The 23,253-nt window shown below is 41.2% G+C and overlaps 4 protein-coding genes across 4 annotated transcripts; 1 reads left to right on the top strand and 3 right to left on the bottom strand.

Moving 5' to 3' along the window:
• Positions 1-8,901: 8,901 nt before the first annotated feature.
• LOC129589845 (uncharacterized) lies at positions 8,902-12,066 on the bottom strand. The gene is made up of 2 exons (XM_055484739.1): positions 11,800-12,066; positions 8,902-11,450 (listed from the first exon to the last, which is right to left on the bottom strand). Exon 2 carries the CDS (start codon positions 11,196-11,198, stop codon positions 9,402-9,404), a length of 1,797 nt encoding a protein of 598 aa, XP_055340714.1. The 5' UTR covers positions 11,199-11,450; positions 11,800-12,066; the 3' UTR covers positions 8,902-9,401.
• Positions 12,067-12,699: 633 nt separating this feature from the next.
• On the bottom strand, positions 12,700-13,365 carry LOC129589740 (uncharacterized). The gene is made up of 3 exons (XM_055484589.1): positions 13,246-13,365; positions 13,011-13,118; positions 12,700-12,930 (listed from the first exon to the last, which is right to left on the bottom strand). Exons 1-3 carry the CDS (start codon positions 13,294-13,296, stop codon positions 12,700-12,702), a joined length of 390 nt encoding a protein of 129 aa, XP_055340564.1. The 5' UTR covers positions 13,297-13,365.
• A 1,988-nt stretch (positions 13,366-15,353) lies between these two features.
• Positions 15,354-16,134, top strand: LOC129589905 (uncharacterized). Its single transcript, XM_055484809.1, has 3 exons — positions 15,354-15,441; positions 15,528-15,650; positions 15,854-16,134. Exons 1-3 carry the CDS (start codon positions 15,391-15,393, stop codon positions 16,055-16,057), a joined length of 378 nt encoding a protein of 125 aa, XP_055340784.1. The 5' UTR covers positions 15,354-15,390; the 3' UTR covers positions 16,058-16,134.
• A 2,714-nt stretch (positions 16,135-18,848) lies between these two features.
• On the bottom strand, positions 18,849-22,017 carry LOC129589853 (chitin deacetylase 7-like). The gene is made up of 4 exons (XM_055484748.1): positions 21,693-22,017; positions 21,239-21,361; positions 20,816-21,134; positions 18,849-19,959 (listed from the first exon to the last, which is right to left on the bottom strand). Exons 1-4 carry the CDS (start codon positions 21,937-21,939, stop codon positions 19,170-19,172), a joined length of 1,479 nt encoding a protein of 492 aa, XP_055340723.1. The 5' UTR covers positions 21,940-22,017; the 3' UTR covers positions 18,849-19,169.
• Positions 22,018-23,253: the final 1,236 nt, after the last annotated feature.

Here is a 23,253-nt window from a genome sequence, read left to right as displayed (position 1 = left end):
CCGCTAGAAAATGAAAAGCCGACCTAGTTGCGGCTAAAATCGACCTAGAACCGTTACTTTACCGGTGTCGGTGTCGGTGTCGGTTCCGCTGGATTTCCTCCGTCCGAGGTCGGAAATCCGTCGTTTCCGTGAAGAAATCCGCGAGTAAAGTTGCGGGTCGGTGTTCAAACCGAAGGTCCCCGTATTATAGGAGTAATCCGTTCGCGCTGCAGACTCTCGTTCGAGTCTGATCCGTCAGTTGGGAGGAAAATGTCCGTGCTGTTGGGATGCTCTTCAATGTGGAAGAGACCAAGAAAACTGTGCTCACCAGCTGTGGGGAGAATCACTTCAGTGATCCTCGTTTTTCCGCAGCTGTAAGACGGCAAGATCAGTCCGATCAAAGTCAGAGCAGAGATTACTTCAGTAATCAATCTGACAGTGACGTGTAGGTTCCTGACGAGTTCTCCGAAAATGAAGCCTTCACCGTCTCCTCAAAGGATCCGTCAGATCGAAAACCTTATGAATCTGCTACCATGTAACAGACAAGCACGAGGAGATAACGAGTGATCTTTATTGTACAAATAAAGGGGGAACAAGTACTGCGTGATAGCAGGGGAAAAGCAAGAACCAAGCACTGATGGCTAATGGCTAGTGATTGCCAAGTGGGTTCTTGAGCGTCTGATCGCGTGAAAGAAGCAACTGGCGGCAAGCACGTGCTGTGAGCCATCAGCTGTGTGATGATGCGCAGACTGGACTCAATCCAACGCGAGCGTATGAACGCTGAGTCATACTGCGAGAGAGGAACGAGAGAGCAAGTATGCTCAGTGTGTGCGCCGCGTATATCCGCTTCAGCGGATGTGAGTGCAGTGCAGCAGCACACGTACGTACAGCGAGAGAGGCGATAACGGCAAGCATGAGTGCAAGTACGTCCAGTGTGGGCAGTACGCACCAGGCGCAGTCGTGGGCCTCTGACAGTTTGTTTGTTTGTTTGTTTAATGAGCTTAATGTCTACAAAAATCAGGGATGTCCTGCACGAGGTTATAGACTAACATGGGAGAAAAGGCTATCACATCAGTGATAGCCTTACATATAAAACATCGCAAACTTAAACAACAGTTTTACAGTAAACAGTAATGATCAACATGAAGTTGAAGGAAACGCTTAGTCCACTTTAAATCAGCCCATTCAACCGTATCCAGGCAAGAGTCAAAACTGTTAATGCGGTTGTATGATTCCTGGGGCAGGCTGATTTCATTCATCAAGTGCGCCATCAGATAAGCAAAGCTCCGCTCGCTGATGAACTTCCGTCCGTCCGGAGTGCACGTGTCCACGGGTTCTACTGCGTAGGGATGTTCATCAAGGGACGTTATTTGACGTGTTCTACCTGCAATACAAACAGCAGCAGCACCAAGTTTTTCACGTAGCTTGAAAAATTTCTCTCCATAAGGTACAAGACGGAACACCATCTTGTACATCAGGAGCAGAGATTTACGAATACGACAAAGTAACAGAGACTTGTAACAGAGACTATGTAATATGTATCGACGCAAGTGACCAGCTCCTCGCACGCATCGAGCGGGTACAAAACTTGCTTTTTTACAGTGCCTGTCAATTGTGGAATGCACTATTAACAACCGCTCAAATGTCCGCCTGTGTCATTATCGATTGGTGCAATATCAGCAAGCACCACCGGCTTTTTTCGAAACGGAAGGCTGTGTGATGGGGTGTTTGATCGATCGCAGCTTGGCTATATGTAGTGTTGCACAATGTACAGTGAACCTTCGTCGATTTTTTTACTATTAACGCAGGATTTTTTGTCTTGTTGCAGGCATGCGTTCGACAAATCCAGCTTACGTGATAAATACTGGGATACCGCGGATTTACGCAATTTTGATGCTTTATGGCTCAGCAAATTTCTCATGCATTTGCTTGCCGCAAACAAGGAACTGCCATTTGGGCAATTTGAAATGTCTTAGTCAATCAGTAAGTTTACGGTTTTAAATATGCGATAATGACATTTGCTGCTAAGTTATTAGTGTCTATTGGGCTCTGTTCACTTTTTCTTCTTTAACTTATTTCTTTACACGTGATTTTTTGATTCAACACTACCCAACATGGCGCTTGCGGAATGCCGCAGCTGTATTGTCGGCCATGTTGCACACCCACGTGGACACATCGATTAGTTGATACTTGATAGCAATTTCGTTCTTTTTTCCTATTGCGTGCGAAACATTCGGCATTTGGTGTGATTCCAGAGGGGTAAGAAACTGTATACCACAACACTGCATGAGAACAAGCGAATGTCTTTTTGCCTGTTTTATTCTGTTTCAACTCGTTAGCCTGGAAAAAATTTGTTGTAATGCAGAGAGTGTATCGTGTGCAGTCCCATGGTCCCATCTCATGCTAACTGGGATGATTCTTTGATTTGATGGTTGTTTTTAATGAGAGAAGCTCATATATTACCTTATTTACCTATACGGTATAATGTGAAATAAAGTTCATTACAATTTTGTGTGCTCTACTGTCTGCAGCGTCCACTGTAAAAATGCAATGTTCTCACCGTCAAAATATCAAAAACAATAAAAAAAATTCCCAGGCGCTTCCCGCGATAACTGGAAATACCGGTAAGACGCGGAAAACTAAACTGAACAAGCTGATACGTATAATCTGAAAAATATCGTAATGCAGTTTATGGTGATGTAGGTTATTTGTGAAGGAATATATGTAAAAGCAGTATTATAACGACTAATGAAAGCATACGAGGCATTCCACTCGGAATTAATCACTTTTGGATGAATGGTCATGACGGTAGGGAATGCACTGAGTCTCTCCACCAACTCTTTGCGATATGATTCCGTCGAATTATCGCTTACAAGGGAAAACCAAATGAAGTTGAAGGCTTTGAACACCCTGCGTTTTATGGTTCCCATTTGGTTCCACGGTTAATTATCCATGTGCTCTTGCGAGCGGAATGCGTAGTGATTGATACGAAGGTCATCCAGCTGGGCAACTATGCTTTTGCCAACTAGACCTTTCTCGCACCAATGTACGCCGGCCAATGCGCACTTATCCGGTCGCCAAATCGTCTTCCCAATAGCGTGCTGACAATCGATGGGATTTCCTGACGCTACGCAAATTTCTTTATAGCGCGCATCGTAGTCTTTGTCCAGGTCTCGAAAAGGGGCGCGTCTGTTGTTGCGTACTGTGAGCAACATTTGCCCATTTAGCAGATCCGCTTTAACGTACAAAGTATCGTTATACGGATCCAGCAACAAATGGACTGGGTTCTCCCTTTGGATGCCACTGGACCCGAAACGAATAGCATGGGCTCGGAACTGAGTGACTTCCTTATCCTTGTAATTCCGCAGGAAGTTGGCGATGGTGTAATGCTTTGGCGAGAAGTAGAACTCGTCCACATCGCAGACTATCATCCACTGACTGACGCCGGCTAAACGGCTGTTACAGTGGTTTAACGCCTGCGTCTGGCCTTGGTCGTACTCGCGGTAGGAATGCTTGCTGGGAGGGTGACGCCTTCGGAAATTTTGCGGAATGATTTCGACAAGATCGGGGATACCTACTGAGGCATAGAAACGGGGAAGGAGATAAATATCGTCCGTGCTCTCGTCATCGAAGAAAATAAAGTGATCAACGCCCTGGATACGGTGGAATTCGATCCATTCTAAAACGACGATCATCTCGTTCTTGATCATGGCGCAAGCGCTGAGGAAGTACTTCGGCTGGGACATCTGGTGAATGTTGTGGGCAGAAAGGAGCAAAACTGGGTACAGTACAAAATTAGTTATAAAGAATACTAAGCAAGAGAGATTAGATAACTTTATCATTATTCCGGAACATGCTCCCCAGAATTTAATACCGCGAGCCAGCTGCACAAAGTATTATGTAATATTGAGCAAGACTATACAAAACGTCTTAAAGGTCACTGCTTAGTGCTTGAGGTACGTGCATAATACGTCGAGCTGTGCAAAAATCTAAAACCTACTCCGCATTCTGCACTGACAATCCAGTAAGACTGGGTTAAGTACTCTTGAATTTCCACGTATAATGCTTTCCAGACACAGTTTACATTCACTGAAAATAAAAGTAAAACTTCAGTACCCTGGGAACGCATAAGTATTACGGTGGACGTTAAGTGCTATGTAACGTAAGTACTTACTTAAGTAATTAAATACATAGATAAACATAAATCAGCCGAAGCATTTGAGTTTGGTATAATGCAATGGTTACTAAGGTACGAGCCACACTGAGTTGCTGTATCTGTACGAAGGCGCATGATCTCGTCTTCAAAGTTTAAAAGTATTGTACTTGTATACTTAGTTACTGCATACAATATTGCGATATCTAAAAACATTTTGATTAGCAAGTCCGACTGGTACTTCGATATGTTATAATTATGTCATACGTTAAATAACAAAAAAGCAAAGCTTTCAGTGGCAACGTCAACGCTCGCCGGTGCAGCGCTGTGTGATCTAATAAAACAAATTATATTATAATAAAACATGATTGCTACTCGTTATTAGTTGCCTGTGCTTTTTCAGAAAATTTATGTGTTTTAGAACCGTAATGCATTATAAAAGAGAGGCGTATCTCCTTCACATGCACTGTGGTAGAACGTATACTACGCCGGACCGTTTTTTTCACTTTAGCTTTTGAGTACGCACTCAAATTTTAATCTGTGTAATGCGGCTGCATGCACTTTAAATACCGCACAATTACTTTTGCTTTTCGAAAGGTTTTACTACCTTGGCAGCTGTCTTGCTGTACAAAGTTCTATCTTAAGAGGAAATAAGATGCTCAAGTGCAATAAAATATAATTCAAACACGGTATGATGCGTGTTAATGTGCACTACGAGAAAGGCTACTGTTTGCAAAACGACTACCGTAATTATCGAATTTGTGGCTCCCCCGCAATAAGAGCCCCCCTGTAATAAGCCCCCCTCCCCCGACCCTGTTTGAAAAATAAGACCACCCCCCGAAATTGCGCCCCCTCCCCGAAATAAGCCCCCCTCCGCCATAGCATTCGAACTATTTGTACCCCAGAGCCACAAATTCGATAATTACGGTACCTATGAGTTCGGCTGGATCGTGGGCAATTAGACAGTATCTTCTGATCCATAAAATTAAAATTTTATTAGGAAGAAATTGAACAATTATTTCTGTACCGGTAAACAATACCGATTTAATTTACGAGTAAAACACCAACACCAGTTTAATTTATTTACAGTACATACTATCGTAATTTTTTGCCCAGTCATTCCGCTACGACGTAATGCATACCATGACTTGCTGTTTTGGTGTATGCCGGACAACTTGACGATTAGCGGATTCACCCAGAATGCCGAATGCAAAATAACGGACGTAGGATTAGTCAGCGAAAATTTCGAGTCGGATGTTTAAAAAAACCCCAGTAAGTTAACTGCATAAAAGGCTCAAAAAGTGCACAGCAGTGCATTCTTCAATTGGAACAGGTTCTCAGCAAGCCTATTTGCCAATTTCGCAAACAGCATATAAACACTACCTCGTAAAGAAACAAACAGTATCTCTTACAGAAATTCTCTTGGTGTTTATCTTTACAATATTTGCTGGTTAACGGTGGGACGAAAAGGATCAAGTGCTTTCTTGCTATTGATCCCATTCAATCCGATGCGTTCATCCAGTAGCGACAACAGTTTCAGCTCTAACCGCTCGTCCTTAATCTGTTTCTGGATAATATTCGGAGATATCGTAGAAAACCGGAACCGTTTCCAGGCTTGATGATGGATGAAATGCAGCATCTCCCAAAACGATGAGTTACCCGCTCGGACAAATGTGTTAGCGTATGTGTCGCTGCAACCGTGATAGTAAGAATGCCATGCCGGGATTTTCTTGTACGGAATCGGACCACTGTAGTTGATGGCATGGTTGGACATTACGGTATCCATGTAGATATCCTTCCGGTAAGAAGCGTTACTAACGTAGATTTGCCACGGTACGGTACCGCTGTTGTATGTCCACTCTGTTTGGTAATCCGTTTCGTAACGATCCAGCACGGCGCGGATATAATGGTGACCTTTGTGGCACGCAATGAATCCACTGTTGGTTACGTTTCCTTCTTGTGAGAGTAGGCATTCGTAATTTCCCTTTTGCCACTGTTTAATTAATCCTGCCAAAAAAATTTCGAATTGTAAGTTTTCTCGCATAAGAAAGCAAAAAGAAAATTTTATTTATTTGCTTAATGTTCTGCCTTTTTTAGAATTTTTTGTGTTAAGGAGTAACCGGAAACAGTAAAACAGGTCCTATTAAAATTAATTTCTCTGTAAATACTATTAGTAACACTAATGGTAAATATTTGTCGAAGTATTTGATTGTATTGTATGGTGTTAATAACTCGAAGAGTTTAAGAAGATTATTATAATTATTATAGAAAATAATAACAAGATTATAGAAATAAAATCAGGAATTATCTCACGCTTCATATAGGGAAGACAGAATACATCCGTATCCGTCGACATGCCGCCGTATTTCCACACCGCATCATACTTGATAAAATCTGCCTCGTGATTCAGATTATCAATGCGCTTGCCACGAAACGTAAACCGCTGGTGCACGCTAACAAATTCAAATAGGGAATAGTTGGCTATCATATAACACGGAGTAAACGGCCAAAAGTCCGGGTAGTTGGTATGGATGTAGATTTTACTGGGCTGGGCATACAAAATAATCGAGGCAATGCTGAGACATTCCGTCCAGCAAAAGACATCGAGATCACCGGGCGAAGTCTTATAAAACCGCACAAGGTGCACCGGAAATCCGTGGACTACACCAGAGATGTGCAACGAATTATGGGAATCATCATCATAGAACTGGTGGGAGTGAAATCCGTAAAATAAAAATAGCACGGTGTAGATTGCGGTTATGGCAACGCCCCAAACAGTGGTCCTCCAGATTGCGGCATGGTGTGACGAGATGTGGCGTTTTTGAATGGCATCCCGATATTTCATTTGTTGATTATATGCCTTCGGAAAGAGCCGCGTTCTTCCTGTTTTCCAATTCTGGCTAACAAACTCAAGGTAATCAATTTTTTTTTGTCCAAAAATGCCAATAATTTTGAAAAGAATGAATACTTATTTTGGATATCTTGGCAAGACATTCATTTCTTGACAAATACAACTACGATTCGATATAGTTATCTGAAGTGGAAACAAAGATGGCGGTTGCTGTGGTTTACCTTGCAAATACTCTTAGAGAGCGCAGGAAGAGCGTACTTGAAACAAACGTTGTCTTAACACAATCAGCAGTGAAGTATGCGGGAAACCAATCGAGTGCGCTCTGCACCAGGCATTTCATTGTTGCACACGGTTCCACTTGACTTGCGGTCTCGGCTACTGATATGAAAATTTTACAAACTAACGATCCATAACATGTAGCAGCGTTTTGTTCTCTGTTAATCGTTTCATTTGATTATTATTAATGACTCGAATCCAGCGCAGAATCTAAACAATTTTGGTAAATTTTCCCGTGGTTGTTACCCAGAGCAGTTCCTCGTAATAAAGTTAATGTGTTGTTTCTTTGTTTCTTCCCACAAAATGCTCGACATATTCATATATCCAGTTTGTTTGGAAATTTATTTAATAACAATGCTCAAAATCATTCAGGCAATCGCATTTTGCACACCGCTCGATATTATGCACGAACACCGTGCCACGAAATTCAAAAAACACCAACTCTTCGGTATTCTAACAGACAGCAGCATGTCGTAACGAAAGGTCAACAATTAGACGGCCTTGTAGACTTTGGAATCCGTTACCAGACCGTTCTGCTTCATGCACTCCAACGCCTCCCGGACCTGGTGTTCCGGGGCACGGACCTTGGCGGCTAATTCGCGTGGTCCAACAAACAGCGTACGGGTACGCAGCAACTCGCCCATTAAATCACCAGCCACCTTTCCCTGCAGCATAAAATCCATAATTAATATTGATAAAAAATGACCTAAAAGTTGCAAGAAAATCCATCAAAAATCAGTTATACTGAGTCCGCTAAAAACTAAAGAACCGGTACCGCATCTCAAAATTTACTAGAAATCCAACGTTACTAGAAATCCAAATTTACTAGAAATCCAACGTTACTAGAAATCCAAATTTACTAGAAATCCAACAAGTGTCATCATACATAATAACTAATAAATATTTGCCTTTGCAATTTTAAACTTCTCACCTTGCATCGAAACTTGGCTTTTTCGACTGGGCTATGATGATGGCCAGGCTGTGCTGATATAGTAGGCAGAATCTGCAAAGTGTCGTTGATAAATAACTGTTTTCTCAAGCATTATAACATCTTTATGAATAATTAAGTACTGTGACAATAAAAAATGTTAAAACTATGTACTTACCACGCCGATCACCACGATTAACAGCAGAAGGGAAGCGCACACAGACACCATGATTACTAAAAACGGATGACCTTTTCGTGTCGAAAAAAGTAATATTTTCTCGCAAAAGATTTTGACGTGCAATAATGTCAGGCGTTAGTGAACTGCGTGAAGTAAGTGCTAAGTGCAGTAAGCTTTTATAGTTTGACTTTTCCGTGCAAGACATCGTATCCGGTATTATGGCGAAGTTGACCGGATGGAAGATAGCGCAAGCAGCTGTGCATCCTTTAGTCCGTTTTGTTGTCAGCACCCAGGTAACTGTAAAGCAAGCTGCACAGATACTACGCAGTAATAGTAACAATAGAAAGTTTTGTGTTATGCAACGACGTTTTACTGCATTCAAGTTCAGTTTTGCAAAAAATTGTTCAAATAGGAATGATTAAAAATGTCCGACTCAGTTTCCGCCTTTTGCCATACGATAAAATTAATGCGTTACGCACATTTCGTGGATCTTTTTGAACCAATCGTTCAAATGACATGAAATCCGGAATCTGGAGACCTGGACAAGAAGTTTTTTTGTCCACAGAAGCTGGGTCATGAGTGCCTGAGGTGAACGTTATGAGAAGAATGAGAATGGACATTATTGTGAACAGTGGTAATTATACGTCAAGAGAAGTCGGAAAACGGAAAATGAAAGATTTGGCTGGACTTCAAGTTGAAACACCTTATAAAACTTTAAAACGCTGCTTCAGTTTTCGGGTTGTTTCAAATTAATATACAGAGCAGCAGACATAGAACATAATTATTATGAGCGGTTTTTGGGCATTGCGTGAGTCAACTACTTTGGACGCTTGTATTTGTTGAGTATTACTGCCATTGTATAATCTAGGAAGACCACAGAAGAAGAATTTCCAACAATGCGAAAGGATGAATTAAAAACTTATTAGAATAAGGAATTAAAAATTCGTTCGAATAAAAACTAAAAAAAATTGGTTGGGGACAGGACACTGTTTTGCAACAGTGCACAATTTTTCGCGGAGTACTGAATGAGGTATGTTCAGCATGCACGGATGTAGTATAGAACGGAATAATATGGCGGCATATTATTGTGAGGCTGGCTGCCTCCGGCAGCCGTCGTATGGCTCCATCCAATATAGTTTCCGGTTTGGTTGGTTGATTCCCAGTCTGCATTATTAATATCGTAATATATTTTTGGGTGTTTTTTATTGAACGTGAGAAAGAAACCATCACATTCAACTCCATGGATATGCTTTGGCATCTCCGCTTGTGTCAGTGAATGCTGTTTTTCCCCGCCCGTACTGCCGAGTGGATATTCCGATGTATCAGGACCCAGAAGGAATTTTCCTGCAAGGTTTGGAAGTCGCTGATCAGAGAATATCCGAGCCAGCTGCGGATACGAAAGAGAACTGAAATACTGTCCGTCGCACTTTAACCAACACGATGGTAAAACGTGGCCAGTTGGAAATGCGACAATCGTCCCAATCGGAAGGATGTTGAGCTGTTGAATTTGCAGTGCCAAAGTCGCATCGTTTGCTTTCAAGCTCACCAGATCTTCTTTGACGACCTGCAGGTCACTGCGCAGCATGCTGATCTTGTTAGTTGTTTCGGCAACTGTCGAATCCGCACCTAGGGCTGTAGTAATTTTTAATTCCAACTCAGTATCTCTCCGTAACAGATTGTGAACTTGTTCGGTTACATTATTTTTTAAAACCGACACTTTTTCCGCAAGAGTATTGAAATCCGACAGGAACCGACTGGTCACGGTATTGAATACGCTGATGTTAACAATGCCGCTACACGTCGTACTCAGAGCGTTGAACTTCTGCACAACTGAGCTCCAATTTCTGTGCGCATCCATTGCTAAACTTTCCATTTGTTGTTGCAGCACGGTAAAATTGGCAGCAGCCAGATCTTCCGCACTTTCGCTGCTGGTTACCTGTACACGAGGGGCTTCTGCAGAGGCGGCGTTCAAATTCGTTAAAGCACTGTAGTCAGCATGGCTGTTGCTAATTCGCACCGTGACCTTTCCGATGGCCTCCCTGCTACGCAAAGCGGTTATATTTATGCAGTGCACAGCCATCGGTTTAACAATGAAGGCTTCTCCATTCCACTTAATAACATCTTCTGATTCGCGGATGTCTTTCATCACAGCGATGAAAGCTTGTGTTTCATAGGAAGTAGGAAAAGTGAAGCTGCTGTTGCCATCCGTCAGACTGCCGCTCATCAGCAGCTGCAACCATTTCCGGTTGTTGGAAAATAATTCGGTAAAAGTAGCCGCCTTGCGATCCGGTCGCTCATTTTCCACACGCCAGAAGACCTCGTTCCAACCATCAGCTAAATGCGCGGTTGAAGTGACTTTGGGCCGTAATAATCCGGAAATGCGGGCATGACCTTTCTGCACCTGATCCTCTTCCAGGAATTCGTCGGCATTTAATTCGCTCTCAAAAACAACATCCATTAAGTCATAACCCAGATCGGTAAAATCCTCAAATTTCATGCAGACAGAATTACGATTTCCGTCACGAGATTCGATAGTTGTGAAGGTAGGGGTAAGCAAGATATGGTTAAATGTGACGTCTACTACTGTTTTGCGGTAAGAAATGCTGTTGCGTGTTGAAAAATGCATCATCAGATCGGAAGCAAAATGTTCGTCGTGTTTAATTTGCCGAGCAATGCGAGTGCACTGCTTCTCCGATGTGCAACGAATTCTGCCGGATGCAATTGCTGGATGTGTGCTTAGCGGTATCCACTGCTCTGCTAAACGGAATTTATGATGACCCAATAACTGGAAACGGACGTAGCCGAATGGGACAGGAAGAACCTCCACGGACATGTTGCCGGTTTTTCGCAACACAAAATCTCGTACGTGGCTTTCCACATCAGTGTCCCAGAGCTTTACCTTGAAGATAACTGAATACGGCGATGAATTACTGTCCAGGTGAACCGTTGTCGAGGTGGGCAGCAGGGTACAAACTGGAGCGTAGTAGTGGACTGTGTCGTGCAGCGCTAACCTCTCTGTAGATTGCAATTCGAATGCCTTGATATGGAAGCGTATAGAAAGGCTGCGAGGACATGTTCAGTCGACCTGTGTAACATGTCAGCATGAAACCCATCTATATGTACAGTACATTCCTTTTCAGTCTTAAAGTTTTCCGACAAAATGAACGACAATCGTTCCGACGCACATTCGCAGCATTACGTTACTGAACAAAACTGTAAAACCTTCTCTGTTAGGAAACTGGTATTTTAGTTTGTTTGCGCGGTTTGGTTTAACAGGAACACAATTAAATACCCATTACCGACATACACAGCAGGTCAGTTTTTAGTTTACATGAAAGACAGCGATGACCGGGTTCACTACTACATTTTAATGCCCACTGAACTATACCAATTACCTTCCTAACTTTATCCCTTCAGCATTCTTGAAGACTTACCATGAACGTTGACGAGAAACACTGCAATCAACTGTTGCAGTACTACTGTCCACTTGGACTGCATGTTGTTCCTAAAACGAATTACTTATGTCAGTGCAAGCTTCCGGGTTACGGTACATAGGCAGTCTTCCTAAATCCTCCAAGTGGGAATTGGAATTTATAATCATTTAGTCATTGTCGTTCACAGTTGAAAATATCTACTACTGAATAATCAGCATGCGCAGTTAGCCACAATTCACAAATAAAGTGAACTGCACAAACCATATGTTCGCTCGCCCACAGAAGAAAGTAGCCGACTACGTTTGTTATGTACTCGATCAACATTATTATCTCTAAATGAATCTATGCTAGAAAACGGAAATGTCGTCACCAGCATTTAGATGATCTAGTATTGGCCATGTTAAAGTGATTGCCTTGTGTGATATCAGTGCACCGAGAACAAGGGAAGCGAAGTTTGGTCATATCTAAAAAAAAGCTGACATAGCACTTTTCCGCGGCGTCAAACCCGATTGTACGAGTACACAATGAGTAATTAATTTTAACTGAATAGAAAATTATTTTGGCTCGTTTAATGTATTACATAGTGACTACTGAAAGTTCCATTCGTTGTCACAGTTTTAAACAGGTAAAACAATTCTGTTCGTAACAACATCCTACGTTATACGCTTAAACGCAATAAAACGTGAGTTGTGATAGAAACTTTCATATACTGTATTTAAAGCGACTTCATTTCATTTCGAGACATCTGCACGATGCTAGCCGTTTTATTAGCGTTTTACGAGTTTGGAAGTGGATAAAAGAATTATGCACATTCATAAGTTATCTATTCTGTACAGTCTATTAGCATAAACAGAAAAAAAACTGTCATTCAGAAAATTGGACATTGTTAGCATTGGACGTTTATGCCGCATGCGCGTTACGAGGGACTTGCACATTGTCGTTGGCTGCTTGGAATGCGACATCCCGTCCGTACTCATGCTTCTCCTTGGCAAGACCGTCTTTGACCAGGCATTCCAACGCAGTTGTGACGGCTCTATCGGAATGTCTGACCTTTTTCGCCAGTTCTTTAGCGTTGAATGACTGCTTAGCGTGTCGGAGTAGTTCATCCAGCGATTTCTCGGCGACCTCACCCTAAAACAATAAAATGCGTCACTGCAGGTACTGGTTATTGGGCTAACGTGTCATCCGCGATGAAGATGAGAGAAGCTTACCTTGCAGTCGTGCTTGGCTTTTTCCAGCAGCTGCGCGAATGTCTCCTTGCCTTTGGAATTCGGGCGTTTCGTAGTGGTTCTTCCGGCAGTCGATCCGCTTTGTATGACCTAAAACGTTAATAAAATCAGTGGGTTAATCTTAACACCGCTATGCCGTTATGTGGACGTTAAGGGTAATCGGTATGGAATAGCATTCATTTCAGCATTATGCTTGTATACACAGTAATACACTCACCAAAACAGCCGCGACAGCCAAAAGCATCAGAGTTGGGCGCAAGAAAGACATGATTTAGTGCAAAGAATTTGTGACCTTTTTAGATTAGAGAAGCTCAAAAGTAAGCGCTGAAGAAAAGTGATTCGAATTGTGATAATAATTATGTTAGATTGGGCAAGTTTATATACATCTAAGCATCGGGTGACATTAATTGCTGCAGGCTGTGTTGTCGTCTTATTAGCGGAAGCTTCATTGACTGGCTCGTTCTGAATGATGCACCGGTGCACGCTACAGCGATGCTAAAAAACAAACATGTTACTCAAAGCAGTTGCAACATTTCGTTTAAAAAAGTCGTGTCATTCAAAACAAACCGCGTCGTAGTAAATCTGCCTTCGATGAACAGGTTGTGTACCCGCTAAGCAACCGGTCAACATGTTTTCGGTAACAAACTGCCAACACTCTTTTAATGTAGTAACTGCGGGACTTTGAGATGAGTCAGAGACTCAGAGTATCTGTCTGTCATCGTAAATTAACGAAAAAATCATTACGTACGTAGTGAATAACAGTAAATATCGGTGTTACCGCTAAATTTGCGACCACAACAGCTATCACAGCGTTCATTTCGACCTCTTCCTTGGAACTGTATGCAGGATGAGCGTCTCATAATCACTCTTATTATGGTACTGTATGGGTGTATGATGTTTAAACTGTGGTTCAATCTTGCAATGAATTATTGGATAACCTAGTTGTAGCGGTCGGTTTTACGTAAGTGCTTGCGGTGAAATAGGTACATCAAAACTTCACAGTCATTCGGGAAAAGTACATGTACAACCTACAGTGGACTTCATAAATGTGGTTACACTTAAAGCCGATAGCGCTATGCATACGGGTGGCTATGTGTAACCACATTTATGAAGTCCACTGTACATGACATACATGTATGTAAAAACGTGTGGCTTTTCGTCACACAGTACAATGCATTTCGTACAGGAAAATAATATTATGTGGATTACTGCGTACAACGAAGATAATGATGTACAAGTATAAGATGTAATAATTAAAAACTGTCGGTACGACAGTTCTTCTGCGATAGAGAAAAGCGTTGAAAACAATGGATACTGTTGTAGCATCACCAATTTGGCTGGAAAAAAAATAATCCAAAAGAAAAAATTCAATTCTGAAAATACATAAAATCGACCCCTATCTGTACAAAAAGTGTGATTTTATTAGCAAATTACATCTGTAATACATTCGCTGATTTGCAGAATATAATAAATTTTCTGTGTTTATAAATGTTTGACCAAGACGAATGCATTCGCACTTGTACAAGGCTGGTGGTGTACGCATCGTGGCACTGTAATCCGGATCCAAAATCTGCCCAAACCCGATAGTGCGTGAACTATTCAAGCGTTTTTTATCAATTAATCAAGTTTATTCATAAAATAGTAAACATAAATTCGAAGGGCGTCAGTCATTGTTTTGCATCAAAGCCGGTTTAAATTTCGAAGAAAAGCATTTATGAATACTGACGCACGACTCAGCTGTTTTCCAAGCAGTTCTATCCGACAAGCAATAATTTCGTGGTTCTTTCTAATAACCTAAGCAGGTTCGGTGCATTATTTTCCGAATGGTTTTTTCACAATAAAAACATCCTGTTTTTTCACATAAAATTAATCATGATTACATTAATATTGACCTGCGCGGCTGTTGTTGTATTGATGTATTGCAGCTTGTATATTTCACCTTTAATTATGACTCACTGTTTTGTTGCTGTTTTGTGGTTTTATCAAAATAATACGACGTACAAGCGTTCGTCTGCCATGTTTTTTTTGTCTACGCGTAAGTCTCTCGCAATTGTTTTTTCTGTGCGAATAATATTATCGTGGGAATCATTATTTTATGAATGAGTATACGCGAACACTAAACACCCGCCCAGGTGGTTAAGATAAACCAAGAGAACGGAAGTTCCAAGTAATACAATGACAAAATACACACGACCACTATGCTGCCTGAGGACATACAACAAATTGCGTTCCATGTATAAATAACCGGCATCTCGGTGCACGATACACACACCATTTATCAATCTTGGCTCTGGATAAAACTTTTAATTTTCTCTATAATTACAACTTTTCTTAAAGGAAACGCAGTCATACAGTCTTTACCATGGCCTCCTTACATTTCTCACTCTTTTTCCTGGTCGTTGTGATTGGCGTGGTAATTATCATCAATAATTATTATCATCGAGTTTGTCTCGAGATATTGCACTTAACAAGATAAATTTTGAATTATTATTGCTGCAGTTGATACATAATGGACTTGTTGCTGGCCAAATCACACCTAGAACCACCGCAAGGACCACGGCTAGAACCACCGGTAACCCGGCCGATACCCAGTTAATCGAGAAGGCCAAACGTGACTGCAAGGTAATATTTACTGCAAGGCACAGTGAAAACTAAAAGGTATTCGTTTATCTTCCGCTTTATACAATTAACGGCTACTGACAGAGAAAAAAAATCGAAATCGTAGCCTGTTTACAAAGTATTATATAAACGGGTTAGTATTACGCAAACAGTTTATTTCAGTACTTTCGACACCCAGGTTACAGTGTCCTTACAAATGCTTTCAGGGAGATATGGCAGCTCAAGCCGTAACGGAACTGCTGAAACGCACCGAACAGACACTGGCCCAACTGCATAAAGTCCTCCGAAAAACCGGCTCCGAACATCAACTCCGCAAATCGCTGGACTGCTTGGAACGGAATGGTCTTGTCGCAACGTCCCGCGTCCGCGGCAAGAAAGTGTACAATGTTGTCCGCAAGAACACGTATTAGCGTTTTCCTGATATCCCCCAACAGAACTTCGAACAAATCTGTTTATTTAACCTGTTTATGGAATTCGCATTCTGTATAGTAACCAAATTATAAAGGATACGTTTAACCTATTTATTTAATGTTTATGTCTAAGTTTTATTAAACTGTCGCTCTGCACAGTATATCAGGTTGCTACATACGAACAAAAAAGAATAAAATAATGTTACAATTTATTGGTGACGCATAATTTTACGGGTACGGTCTCCATGGTTTCTACGTATTGTACATGTTATTGTACATGTTTTTTAACAGTTACAACTTACGAGCACGCGGACAGACAAGCAAAGTTTTGGAAGTTTCCCATTTCACAATTTACTGCATCACACCATTGACAAGAATGGACACTAAAACTCAACTGACAAAAAAGGTCAACTAGCCCCAGAAATTGAGATTGACCGGATACGCTAAATTTATGCTTATAAATAATATTAGGTACAACCGATTGCATTTCACAAACGACCGGAATTTAATTCAGCCTTTAAAATATTTATCGAGTATCTTCAGCACACGGAGCTCCAACAGCTGATCTTTTATGACCGTCGCCGGTGTTGTCGGAAACCGGTATACTTTCCAGCCTTCTTGATGAATGAAGTGTAGCATCTCCCAGAACGTGGAATTAACCGCCCTTGAGAAGGTGTTAGCGTATGTATCATTGCACTTGTGATAGTACGAATGCCATGCCGGGATTTCTTTGTATCGGATTGGACCGTTATACTGGAATGTATGGTTGGCCATCGTGTTGTCCACATAGATGTCTTTCTGATATTCCGAGCTGTTTGAATAAATCGCCCAGGGAGTGTGGCCGCTGTTATACAACCAGTCCGGCTTATAGTCGTATTCGTAGTGCATTAGGATATCGCGGATATAAGGGTGACCTTTCCGGCAAGCAATGAATCCACTGTTCATGAACTTGTTTTCTTCGGCTAAAAGGCATCCGTATTTCCCTTCTCGCCAGTCTTTAATGAGGGCTGCAGAAACGTGGCAGCGCTTTTGTCATTTATTCATTTTTAGTTTAGCTTATAAATGTTTTAAAAAAGAAAGAAGGGAAGAACTCACCATTATTGATGCAAATTTAATTTAGGCATGTAATATTATAAGCGATAAATATATTTGATAAATCCTTAAATAGTTTTATGTATGTTTTTCATGATATTTTTTAAATAAATATTTGTTTTTTTTGTGTTTTTGCATGACTGAATATGTCTTGTGGATTAAGATACAGATAGCAGACAAACACGAGAAAAAAAGAAGACTAGAAAAGTATTAATGGTTGCATATTCTGTTGGATTAATTATCGGTTAATTGTTATTGTTATAATGAGGAAAGTACAAGTGAAAACCTTACAAGTGTCTCTTAACTTCCTACTTAAAACTTACGTCGAATACTTGGAAGGTAAAAAATGTCCGTATCGGTTGAGATTCCTCCATACTTGTATACTGCGCTATACTTATTCAAATCGGCTTCGTGATGAAGTGCATCAATTCGTTTTCCGTTAAGCGTAAAGCGTTGGCGGATGCCGACAATTTGTATGGATGTAAAGTTAACGATCATGTAACAGGAACGTAACGGCCAGAAATCAGGGTAGTTGGTATGGATATAAATTTTACTTGGCTGGACGTAGAGCATAACTGAGAGAAGACTCATACATTCCGTCCAGCAGAAACCTTGCGATGTAGCGGTGGGCGGTTCCTTGTAGAACCGCACAATATGCACAGGAAATAAAGGACCATCTTCAGGTACAATAAATTCTGCTTTGCCGTTAAAAATGGGAGCGCTCCACAATTCGGCCAATTTTCCGGCTTCCGATTTCAAGGATCGTGAAACCACTGCATACAGTACTGTTAACGCCGCACCCAAAATGCACAGCTTTAAAATCAAGCCGCGATGAAGCATGACTTTTTCAGTTTATTTGCACAAACTTTTATTAATGAATTCCACGCTTATCGTTTTGTCAAAAACAGGAGTAACATAAAAGATCAAAATGCAGATGAGGTAATGATTTGTGAATCAGTAAGTGCTTCATGAAACTGCGGCATGTTAACGATAAAGCTGTCGGATGCTGGAGCTAGTTTAATCGCCCTCTCTGTGATCAATCTCATGTTTAAGATAAATCCGCGCTGTTCAGTCGGCGATGTTTGGCGTAGACAGAACAATTAAATGTTTGCAATGCACTCGAAAAGCACTAACTAGCAGCGCTATAGCCTGTAGCTAATGTGAACCCCAATCCCTTGTAAAAGAAAACACCGGCAACCGCAGTTATCGTGACAATGGTGTCTACTTTCGTTGTGTGTGCGATTGATTTCCGGTCAACCGCTACTTTAAATCCACTACGAGCATGTCATCCCTGCACTCTGTAGAAACTGCGTTTCTTAAACTTTGCAATTTTTTTATAGAAGTCCTACGATTATTCTCTAAGTTCCAGTCATAACAAATTACGCTAGCTAAATTAACCACAGTTAAAGTTGATAATTCTTCAAAGCAGCAGTACGAACAGATTATAGTAAGCGCATTACACAGATGTTCTTAAAAAAGTATTCGTAGCAGTGATTATGCCATCTACAGAAAAAAATGGCGGCTTTGAGGAAAAATAAGATACAAGTACTGTACTCGTGTAATACACATCAAGAATGTAGAGGTATGTACGTGTAAACACATGTAATAATAAACAGTAAGTAAAGCTTATTTTTTTTTTGGCTACGCGTACATATTAACTGTTGAATGCCAGTGAACAAAAATTATGCCTTCGAAAAGTAGTTTATTTTCTTCTATCAAACCGGTACAAAACCTAAAAAATGAAAGTACGATACGATGCTGCTTTTCCGAATGTAAATTTAAACATATGTACCGGTACAGACAGAATCGACAGTTAATCTGACTAAGTCAAAATCAGCCTCACTAGGTACAGGTAAAGTTACCGTTATCCGACGATAACACCCGCTCAGGTAAAAGAAATAACATGAAAGTGAATTTAATGGGACGATAATCATAAGCAGAGTAAAACATTCCATCGCGTCAGGTAGTACAGTTGTGAACCCCAATCGTCTTGATTGACCCGAATGCCGGGCACACGGTCTCAAAGACCGTATGCATTACCAATCCACGGATAATTTTTCGGACATTCCCGACATGTTTTAAAGGGACGGATCTCTTTGTTTTTTTCGAACCAGGGCGTGCACGTGTTAGGCTTCGTACAAGGCTGGACTTTTGGTGTGTCGGTACACTGCCACGGTTTGAAGGTTTTGATATCGCGGTAAGTAGTCGGTTTTTTCATCCATTGTATCGCTTGGCTCATTGTGACGAAATAAACATTACGATACTTCGCCTGGTCTGTCTTATCTAAGACTGTATCCAGAAAATCGTAAAACGCTCGCTGATTCATTTCTTTAGCAAACCAGGCTGCACTGGTGAAAATGTTGAAGGGCGCGCGATTGGTGGTGTAGTGTCGCTCAAAGTTAGATATCAGGAGTTCGTACACTTCTTGTTGATTCTCCGGATCAGTGCACTGGTCCACCATATTGCATCGGTCTCCCGACCGATCATTCCACATCACGAGGGGCATCTCCCAGATGCCGGGAAAAGAGCCATTAGGGCATGTATCGATCATACAGTCATTGTTGATGCGATAGTCCAGTGTAAAGGAGAAAAATGGTGGTTCGTTTTCAGAAACCGGCATAGAGGAGTCATAGAGGAATCCGTTATTGCTCAGCATCTGGAACTGATTGTCGCCACCGATGGACAGGTACGGAGCGCGCATGCCCACAATCTCCGTCACAGGAATTTTGGCAAATTCGTTTAGTACCTTGCGCTGACTTAGGACTTCGTCTTCCCAAGAGTTTATTGACCGATTGCGGTTGAACTGCAATCTAAACAGATCACGATTATGTACAGATGCTGTCATATGGTAGTGCATAATAGACGCTATAATATTATATACATCTATTCTACTAGTAATTATTTTATAGCAGCAGATAATTTTGATAGAGGACAGATGCCTATCCGTACATACGTTAAAGTAACAGAAGAAGCGTGTCTCTGTGTTCTTTAAGTTGCTATTCACGTGGTTAATTTTATTTGGTTCACATAAAACTTTTTTAGTTCACATAAAATAACCACGAATATAACTGCGCGGTAGTCAACTACTCTAAAACATCCACTCCACAACGTTTCTAGAGAGAATGCAGAGTTAATTAGGCATTATAACAAACGTTAGCTGACAAAAAGCGCGAACAGCTAAAACCTTGTAATTTCATCTTTATTCTTATAAGCGGACAGTGAAGGTACATAAAGTTAGTTTTGTACATTTAGTGAAAGTTAATTTTAATCACGTGAAGCAAGCACGTGAATCCAGAGTAAAGGGACTACTCGGGTGTGTAACAACAAAACACAACAAAACGGAAATTAATCATTGCCACTGAATTCACAAAACTGGAAGTTGAAATCTTGATTTTATTAAAATTGTATTAAGCGTAATTATTCAGAAAAATTTTTATAATAGTGTTATAAAATTCATTATGTATATACGTAGATCGTAGATACAAAACTTTTATCGTGCAAAAGTTCTATGTACGGTATGTCGGACAACTGCAGTTATGCGCAAGAGATTCGATGTCCGTGCCATCATCAATCCCGTTTAAGGATGGATGATGGTACATCGAACGCCTTGCCTGTAATTGGACAAATCTCACCAAGAACCCATCTAGAGTTCTTGATTTCACTTACGATATTCCGGAGACTGCGATCTCGTGACCTTGATTCGCCAGATTCTGGACATGGGAGTAATCCGTCCACTCGTGGGACACGAAGTATGTCGCTCGGATGGGACAGTTATTTGGATTTTTCCTTGTGTCCTTAAACGTGTTCTCATATATATTCATTGCCGCATCAGTGACGGCACCTTCGAAGGTAAGCAGGATCATCTGAGGAATGTCATCGGGATCCATGACGTTGGGAGGATCGGCGGAACCACACCGGCAATTGGGTAATTGGCAACTTGACGGGATACACGGTTGTGCCGGGCTTACTTCCAGTTTAGGCTTTTCTGTAGTGCAGTTGGGTTAAATCGACAAAAAAGAAAAAAATGTTCAGTAAGCCTTAACTGCATATAATAGTCGATTAAATTAAGAGTGCTTTAATCATACTAACGAGTTTGAGCAAATATTTCAGTTATTCGTGGGTCGTCCAAGGGATACAGGAGCATGCCCGGTGTCGTGGGAACCTCGGGTGTACCCGGCGGCGGATGATCTTCACCATCACGGTACGCATAACCTGGATAGAAGAGAACGGTTAATGGTAGCTGCATAATGGTTAATTTGTAGCTGTTAGGCGGTTTAGCGCATTCTGTTTGTAAAGAGCGATTACAAAAACATACGAGTAATACATATACATACTACTCGTAGAGCAGGACAACAATTGCAACAGGGTAGGGTCATCATCGTTTTAATCTCGCCGATTTAAAGGGTCTCGATATGTGTAACTGTCGCTTAATTGGGATCTGTTAAATGACTGCAAGTGCATACAAAAATTCATGGAAATTATAGCTAATTTTTTTATAATTGACTTAACGAAGAAGAGTGTAAGCCTGGGTAGGCGCGCTCACCGTTATACTTGGCGCATTTAACGTTATCCTTCCAGTCGCAATTTCCTAACCGAGTGGAAAACTGTAATCCGTCGGGACAATCTTGTGGAGAAGCAATTCCAAAATTACAGATATAGTATTTCGTACACTCCACTTTGTCGGGAAAGTAGCCAAATCGCGATGGGCAATCGAAAGCACTAATTTGTCCAAGACCGATTAGCGACATCAAAGGTATAGAAATAAGTAAAAGATTGATTTTGGCTAGCATTGTAAGAGCCGAGACAGAAATTTAGAACAACGGAAACATTTGAAAGTCGTAAACGGCAACAGAAGTTTAGAAAACACCTTACCGACACTTGATCGATTTTCAATACCGTAACACACGCTATATATATGCTCATTACTGCTGTTTCATCGATTTCAAATTTTCTTCGTTTTAGTGATCCCAGTTTCGGCGAGGTTCAGAATTCTGAGAGGGAATTCCGCGAGGGTCGACATTTTTCGATGCGAACATCGAGCCGCCCTACCCGTTGAGACGAGAAAATTCAAGTAATACACCCTGGGAAACCCTTAACATTCTGCTGACACTGGGGCCTTTCCGAGTCTGCCACGAAGTATCTCCAAAAGCCCATTTTTCCTTCCAATGTGATTTTAGAAGCAGTGTAATAATGCGCATGTGCTTGCATTGTGTACTAATACATTTGCGTTTGTGTGATCCACTGTACTTACGGTCTGTCTCTCCCAATTAATATTGGATTGGGTTGTGATAACTTAAGCAGTCGACAAATCTTGTCTAGGCTTGCTCCAGTGATTCCCTATACACCTATGCGCAAAAGTCATTTCGAGCTATAACGGATACAAAATATAACGAACTTCTTGCGTAAAATGCTACAGTTGCCACACACTACTCTACAGTTTTAGTTTTTCACCTTTACAGGAGTCAAAATCAAAGTACATTATTACGTTTGTTACTGCAAAAGCCTGTTCAATCCCAATTAAAGCCGTTACTGTACAACTCAACCCGATACCAAATAAGATCAGCAGTCGTCCAAATTGTACAACTTTCGAAACGAACCACACTTTTGCCGAAGCGCAAGCATCGTCAAAACAGGGAAGACCACGGTAGCTTGGGACTCCCGCTCACTCATGCCGGAAAGGACATCCTTAATAGCCGGTCCCACACTAGTCATGCGTTTTTGTGCTAAATACGTAATAATCTTCGTTTATTTTTCTTTTCTCATTGGCTAAACATGTAATATACATATTGGAAATATGTGTATATATATATATATATGTAATATAATGCTTCAATTTAGCAACACGAGTTTGTCGGTCTGCTTTCGGTTTATCTAAATTGGAGTGAATCTTGAGTGCAAAAAAGACCTCGAACAAAAAGTAATCTGACTATCTTTCCGATAACATTGCCGATAATGCAGTACTATTATAGTACAGTAGTCACAAAGTAACAGGGAGATGTCGAATTTGCAACAGGAAAACGTACGTGCAATCTGTCCACAGCTGGCTCATGCGCTCTCTATCAAGTCACATGTAAGTCACTCAAACCATGTGACATGGTTTGAGT

The sequence above is a fragment of the Paramacrobiotus metropolitanus genome, unplaced genomic scaffold (genome assembly GCF_019649055.1).
Source record: "Paramacrobiotus metropolitanus isolate TYO unplaced genomic scaffold, Prichtersi_v1.0 Parri_scaffold0000037, whole genome shotgun sequence".
Lineage (NCBI taxonomy): Eukaryota > Metazoa > Tardigrada > Eutardigrada > Parachela > Macrobiotidae > Paramacrobiotus > Paramacrobiotus metropolitanus.
This window is presented reverse-complemented; position numbering and strand designations above follow the sequence as displayed.